General features: G+C 45.0%; 1 protein-coding gene across 8 annotated transcripts in view; it reads right to left on the bottom strand.

Moving 5' to 3' along the window:
• Positions 1-7,425, bottom strand: part of LOC118509338 (protein daughterless) — a 58,754-nt gene extending 51,329 nt beyond the window's left edge. For all 8 annotated transcript variants that reach the window (XM_036049834.1, XM_036049832.1, XM_036049838.1 and 5 more), the window contains exon 1: positions 6,505-7,425. In XM_036049834.1, coding sequence (XP_035905727.1) covers positions 6,505-6,589 — 85 coding nt within the window. In that variant the 5' untranslated portion in view covers positions 6,590-7,425. The remainder of the gene's footprint in view (positions 1-6,504) is intronic.
• Between the last annotated feature and the right edge of the window lie 771 nt (positions 7,426-8,196).

Raw genomic sequence — 8,196 nt, forward strand, 5'->3', positions numbered from 1 at the left:
TTAGCGAATGATAACTTCGTCATTCTTTTACACTCCTGCGTGCAATGGTGCAGAGGAAGCAAGTGTGGACAATCCAATAATTTTTGGTCAAGTTCTATTTAGTCATCGGCTCTGGCCAATAAAATGGTTCATAGCGTTACCCTTGGAGCAGTGTGATAAGACAAGGTAAGGATTGGTTTAAATGCAACACAAAAACCTAATCCATTTCAACAAAGGTTTGAAATAAATATCCGATAAACTGGGGGAGAAATATTCTAAGTCACCTCCAGACCAGGTCACCTGGTGAAGGATTAAATATACCGACAGTGGATTTTGTCATAAATCCGAAACAACATTCTGAAAGGCATGCTTTGCTGGAGACAAATATTAAGAAGAAATAGAAAAAAGAAAATGCCGTAAAGCCAGTATCGTTTCAGTATGTCCAATAACTTCCAGCAAATTCGCCACAGCAAAGACACTTTCGTGCGCTTTTTTTATTTTTCCCACATGACAACATAAATGAGAAATGATTCACTGTCCACAACCGCTCGCTTTGAGCTGTACCGAATCGTAAGACAAATGAAGCAAGTACCAAAAGGCTCTTTTCCCTCCAAAGAGGCATACCAAACGAGATTCCTTTTCGGTCGTAACCATTAGTTTTCCCTACTGGAACGATCATACAACAGAATGCTGCCATTTGCCAATGCATATATTAGGGTAATGTCTTTTTTTGGGTTGCTATTTCATGTTTTGGATAAGAGAATGCCACGCCATATCTTGTGCCTCCCAACTTGATCATTGTAGATCGATCCCGGCTCAGAATTAGTATCGCAGGAGTAAAGTCTAGACCACTTCTCAATGCTGTTTTCGGAAGATCGGCTATAGCTCCACAAATCCTCGCTCGGGTAGGTCCCATGCAGCCTTCCTCCCGCCCCCCCAAGAATATAGACGGCTATCTCTGGACCCTCGACGATAAATCAACGCGCCGTTGTGCCGTTAGTAGCAAATGGCAACAGGCACGGGTCTCGATGGGACACCTCACCAGAAGAGCCGGAGCTGTTATTTGTGCAATGGCTTTTATCAATCGTTTCTCACCAACAAAAAGGGGCAAGCAAGGGGGTGAGGGGGGTTTGTACAGGATGCCCCGGCCAAGGAGGGTTTTTGGTGCGCGCGGCAACGTAATCGCGCGACTCTCGATTAATCGCAGGAGCCGTTGCCGTTGAAAAAGGGCCTTCGTCGGTAACCTCCACAGCAGCAACAGCCCCGGTTCGACGGTTCTCGACAATCAACTTCCCCAGCGCCGACTGTTGCGTTCCGACGCAACCGACAACCATTAATCTGCAGCAAACTGGCCGTGTGGTGCACCACTTCGCTCCATCGGGGTCCCCTATCACCCCTGCTGAACATTCTCCCCCAACGCCGTTCATCGAACGTTTATCTTTAGCGTCTGGTTCGACTAACTGATAGAGAGATAGGCAAGCTGATTGGTTGATGTTTCTATTTCTTTGCATCGATATGCCTCTCTCCCTGGCTGTGTGTATGTCATCCGCCGAGGCTTCCGACCCTCGCTGGGCTGGGCGGGTGAGGCAAATCCACATTTCCTTCGTAATTCGATTACTGTGGAGCTTACCATCGTGGGCCAATAAAAACAACGCGCCAAGATAAGAAACCCGAACGGACGGCAAACGGTGGTGCGGTCGAGCCACGCGTGGGGAGAGAGAGGAGGAAAAAATAATACACACATCATTGCCCCACAGGACCCTAAACGAAACACATTCACATACAGCCAGTCAGAGAGTTTTGGGTTTGAAAAAGATTAACGGTCCTAGCATAGTATAAAAACGACGCGAGAAATGTTAAGAAAAAAAAAACCTCAACCCTCACACACAACACCCTTTTCCAGCAGGGCTTTGCTGCTACGGGAACTCGCGGCCGGCTATTGCTGCTTCATGCGAATTTTGGTCCAAAGCAAACGTTCGCCGAGTAACGCTGATCGTTGCGAAATCCAAGGAACGATCGAGAGCATATGCAAGCGCTGCGTGTGTGTGCGTACGTCCGAATGTGCGTATGTGACAAGTACCATTTATAATTGTCCCATAAATATAAAATGTGATCGGTAAAAACAACGGCAAAATTACGCCATTAGCCAAAACCACACGGTATGGACAAACACGTTTGTTAGCACCACCGTTGTGGCAGCTCCAGTTATCGAAATAATATTCCACACGGTCAAGCATTTCGTAGCTGTTGGAACACCCCGGTATAGATCCTTCGGCAAATGTGACAGTTTTAATTCTATTTCTTGGACAATTTGCCCATACAATCGTCACGCGCCGGAGCGGTCGGTGGGAATGATGAATTATTTGCATCTCGGTATCGCTCGGTATTCGCGCACTTCATTCATCCAGTTGGTAGGGTTCCACCAACAAAAAAGGCAAGCGACAAAAAAAAACGCATGTTTTCAGTAGAAACAAATAGCACTTATCATAAAACACGGCGCATTACATTATAACACACAATCGGCAGTGCGCGCGTTGGTTGTATAATCTGGGACTTGTTTCTATACTGACATGGAGACTAGGGAGACTGTGTATTACACTTTTTTTTGTTTTCACTCTTGTTATCGCAACATGATTCATGGTCTGTGGCGATTTGTTTCAACCGGAAAACGCATACAGCAAGTCTAGTGTGGAGTACATACTCTCTGTACGTAGCTCTATTATGTGTGTACATGTTTCTGACATTCGTACATGGAATGAAGTAGTAACCATTCGTTTAATGAAATATAAATATTTATCTAGACAGACTACAGCACTGCAATGTATACTGTCGTAATTGTATAAAAACTATTGCATTTTCATACATAAAAACGTGAAACTCATGAAGCAATATAAATAACTAGATTACTTTCTTTTCAATATCTCTTCATGATCTCTTAATCGGTCCAGATCATATTGATCACGATTATAATAAGATATGTTGAAGACTTGCCAATATGTTTTCAACTTACCAAATAATTTTGACTAGAATGACTTCAAGAAAAGGAGGCATTATGTCGGCATTAAGATTCTCTTTGCGTCCAGTCTTTCAAACATTTTTTGTTGCCGATCTTCTAGGAAAAATCTGTTCCATCAGCTGAGGGAACTTAATCGGCGATACTTGAAAAAGGACTTAAAAACAGTTCTTTGCCTATTTGTCCTAGTGCATTCCTTAGTTGGTAGATAAACTTCAACCCTTTTCTTTGATGTCTTGAGATATCTTTTCAGGCTTAGAAGAAGGACGCTCTGACCGAATTGCTACATTGTCTTACAAGTTTGATATTTATATATCCTTCAGACTTGATTCATATTTTGTAGCCCGTTCATTACAGCTACTACTCTATCTTATGTTAGACCAAAATCAAACCGATTATGAAACAACATCCTTTCGACCAGACGAACCTTAAAAATGATAAGAAATGTTTCGCTGGCCTACATAAACAAGATTTTCCACAAAAGCCTATCTGACGATACCATACATCCCATTGTAAATGCTCATACACGCGAGTTGAACAATGTCCCAGAAAAGATGCTATTGTTTGACAACATAGTTTCCAGCGCTAGTTCCGCATTGCACAGCACAAACAAGAGACAGTGCAGCCATTGAACTAGCAGCAGCAGCAGCAGCAGAACAGCAAACCATCATCTCTCCCGCCCGAAGAAGGCGGCTTTTTCTCAAGACGCACACCTTCACTCTCCAACATTGGCATCTTGATTCCTCTCGCAGAACAAAAAGAAGAAGAGCGGTCTTTCTTTGCCGGGGAGATGTTGCGCTGCAAGAAAATCTCTCTTGCTTTTCCCGTTTTGCATAGCCATTGTCTGGACGTTTGCTTCCCTTTTTTTATCAGCTTATGTTTCTTACGGATGGGGAGACAGAGTACCTATCCCCAGAGTCCCGGATTCTATGGACTTTTTTGCGATTCCCGTTGCAAATAATGTTGTGTGTGTATGGGATCTCCCCGCCTTGAGCGCGATTGCTGTCTTCTGGCTGCTCCCCTTCAATGGACTTAACCGCAAAGTTGACTCTCACTTTTTGACAGTTTCGATTGCCTTATTCGCGGGCACTATACTGCTGCACGCTTGCTCTGGCTAAGGAGTCACCGCAGGGGTAAATGCCATTCACATGTTTTATGCACTGTCCAACCATATCCAACCAGCGCCGCCGTGATGTGGAGAACTGCTCTTGGAAACTGAACGATGTGATGTGATGTGGAAAAGCTGCGGGTACTATTTAAGCAAACAGCGCGCGACAGCTTCACCCCGTGCCAGTGTCTTTCGGCTGGAATACCACATTATGCACAAGACGACATTGAATAAGACATAAATATGGGACATGCTGCAGCCGACGCCGCCCGGTGATGGTGATGTTTACCGGACGTGGTGTGGTGGCCACCAGCAGCACCATTTCTCCCACAGGTTCGTAGCCAAAGAGTACCATCAGGAGGCGATGTAATATAAAACCACCAGAGTACGAGCGTTGCGTACCGAAAGGAAATATGTACCGAGACTCTTAGTACTTCAACTTCAACCCCAACTCGGGAGGTGAGACTCGGAACTAGTGGATTGGGGGCTGCGCTCAATGTTTTCCTCCGAACTCCTTCGTTTTTTAAGCCACCTCCATTTGACAAGGACGGACAACTCATTAAGAAGCAAAGTTTACGTCTTACCAGAGCACAACAAAGTAGCCATTGGTGTGCTCCACTAGTAACAGCGGCGGTCGCAGTTCGTTGTGTTTGGCAGCACTCTCGCGTGTAAAAAAGAGCGAAATACGGAAACGTCCGACCTGGTGAAAGATTACTTTTCCTTCGCATTTTCGCACAAAACCCCCACAATACCCCTCACACAGGATATGGCTGTCCCCGGTACATTTCGCATGCATTTGACAGGTCCTTGCATGACTATTCACTTTGGTTTTGGTTGCCCGTGCATTCTCCTGAAAGAAGCACCGATTGTACAAACATCTCTACCAAATTGTGGCTTTTTGGACGGAATACCTTGTCTTTCGGTAAGCATTTTTGCAATCATTTCGCTGTCAATCTGAGGTAAAACGCAGCTCAAATAAACGCAGCGTCCAACCAAAATATTTATAAAAAGACTCGACAAGAAAAGTTGCCTTTAAACGCGCCTCAAAGAGGCTTGGTGCTAGTAATGTTAGTAGCGTTCGTAGTACAGAACAACAGCAGTGTTAGTATCATAACACAACCAGATGCTCTCTGCTCGCTCTCTTGCTCGGTCCTGCTCATCTTCGAGATGAATCTCTTGGGATTCATTGGGTTTCTCGCTCATCTCATTGTGCGACGCACTTTATCAACAGCACACCCATACTGTGATGCTGGATTCCCTTCCGTCTGGATGGCAATTTTCAAAGCTGCTCCGTTTGCCGTTTTTCTTGTGTTCTTCGCGGCTCTATCGTCATCGTCGGTCTCGATTGCACCACACAATCCGCTCCAACAACAACAACAATGCACACAGCCATACCCACTGCCCAGTAACCCTTCTCTTGCATTGGTCGTGTGTGTCGGGGTTGCTTTTCCACACGAGCGGACACAGCAACAAAACGCAACAGCGCCCCAACTCAAAGTCGCCCACGACAGCAGCAGCAACTTGTCAGGGCAGAATGAACGATCTAAAACAAATGCGTTTGTGGTCCTTTCACCACGCACACACAAATAATTCCGTAGCAATCGCAAAAAAAAACGTACACGAAATGAAAAAAAGCATCATTTTTCCGGATGATTATTTGCCTTTAGAAAAACGATTCAGCTTCTTTTTCTCGTTTTTCTTCCACCGTGGTGGTTGCCTTGCATCTCAAAAACTGCCAGAAGAGTCAAGCCTAATCGACTGTAACATTACACGCACACACATTCATACACTCCTACCCCTATTTGCTGCTTTTCTTTATAGCGCGCACACACACACACGCGCGCGCACACGCTTTATAATCGCAACAGAGTATATACGCACTGCTTCGATCGAGAAGAAAAGAGACGCAACGCACAATGAAGAAGGGTTTTTTCTGCTCTCCACTTCCAAACCGTTTCTTCCTTCCCGCACATTTTCCATTTTATGCTCGCAGCAGAGTGAGTGCAATGGCAAATGCACCCTCTGTTCGGCATTAGCAAGGGAGCAACCGTCCCTTATGCAGGATGGGATGCGAAACGATAAAACGGAGAAGCAAAAGCGTTTCATACTCCTCCAACACAAACGGGGGACATTAAAAACACGCACGCATACTATTGTGACGGTGTGTTTTCCGACCAGTGAAACAGTGTATTCACCAGCAATATTTACACCACCTTTCTTTCGCACGCACGCACGGCCGCACGCACACTTGTGCACCGGCCCTTCTACAGCCAACGGTTCACGACGGATTCGAGACGCTTTACGTAGCGATTGGTGGTGGTTATGCCGATGACGATGATGCTGTTGATGATGATGGTGATGAGGATGTTCATGATGAAACGGGAAGAGAGTGTGAAGGACTTACCAGGCGGCTGCTTGTTGGCGATTTTGTTGAAACAATTCTGAAACACCTCGTACAGATGGAAATGTTCGTCGTCGCTCGTGGCCATCTTGAGATATTTAGCGAGAGTTTCCGATTCGAGCAATACAACACAGCACAACACAACACACGGTTAAACCGCGCTCCTTGCGTCGAAGAGATGTGATGATGATGGCAGCAGCAGCAGCAGCGCAACGCTCGTGAAGAAACACAACACCATACAGCACAACACACACTGCTCTAGCGCGAACACACACACGCACACACACTCACACCGCCCGTCGCTCTTCCTCCGCAGACACGACAGGGCAGGGGAAAATAATATCAAAAAGTAAAACCTTGCGCACACAACGGGCGCGCACGCACAACTACCACAGCTTACGCTCTTCCGTTCTCTCTCGCACTCACTAAAATATCTCTTTTCCTTTTCCTTTCTTTATCGCTTCCTCTCTCTCTCTATCTCACACTCTCTACGTATTCCAATGAATCCGAGCAATCGACGAGCGGCGGAAAAGATGAAAATACACGGGAAAATCTAACTCCCTGCTCCGTTGCTTTGGCTCGTAGCGAGGGCGCGCGGGTTTTTCTCCCTTTTACGGTCGTCTCTCACTGGCGCACGCACAGCGGCCACACACACACACGTTCACTAAAGCACGATCACGGATCGTTTTCACAGTGCAGTTGGTGACGAAAAGTATCGATGCGTGCACTGCTCGCGACCAGCTCAATACACACGCACACGTATGCACGCCCCGTGCTAAGAACTGAAAAGCACACAGCACACGAATTCACGCACGCCTTTTGACAGTAAGGTGGCAGGGTTGAGTTCACAACACACACATACGCACGCACCCAACACGCACGCACGTGCGTACCGATGGACGATTGGGAACGAAATGTTTTTCTCTCTCGCTGTACCCTCGCTTTTATAAACTTTGTGTTTTGTTCGATGTGTCGGTTTGACTTGACATTTGATTGCGCTGTTTACAGCATGCGGTTCAGTACTATCTGAGTATTGATTTGCTGATCAAACCAAATCGATGTAAAATAAATGCTGAAATTGTGGCCTTTTTTTACTCTTGTACTCCGGATCGATCTGCAATATGGCGATGAGTTGTTCCAATGCAACAAATGAGTAATAATAAATGATTAATAAAATGTTTTCCAACAAAAAAGTGCGTTTACGTTAATTTTTCAGCAATAACGCCAGTTTAATCAACTTCAAAGGTATCAGTATTTCAAATTAAAAGAAGAAACAATAGATTGTTTTTGATTCTTACAGAGTACAAAGTAAATGTAGGCAAAGGGGTCCATTTGATTTTAAAAACATTTTCCGTGAAAATATTTCAATATCATTCCAGGGTTTATTTTGAACCAAATTTCAAATTTTGAAATGTTTCATTCAAATTCAAAATTTAATCACCCTGTGCAAGCACTGGAATGAAGGTTCCGGGCGCAGAGCACGTTTTGTTGATGCGTACCGCATTCATCCGCCAATGGGAATCTTTGGTTGGCGCAAGTGCGCCAATGGTAATGAACTCATCTGCTATTCGTTCGTTCATTCATTGGGTCCTACGTTCGTTCATACATTGGCAGCGAATGTGTTTCGTTGTTATGTTTATTAATGTTTTTTTCTTAGTCAACAAATAAATTTAAATAGTATATGCACAAAAATTA

The sequence above is a fragment of the Anopheles stephensi genome, chromosome 3, assembly GCF_013141755.1.
Source record: "Anopheles stephensi strain Indian chromosome 3, UCI_ANSTEP_V1.0, whole genome shotgun sequence".
Lineage (NCBI taxonomy): Eukaryota > Metazoa > Arthropoda > Insecta > Diptera > Culicidae > Anopheles > Anopheles stephensi.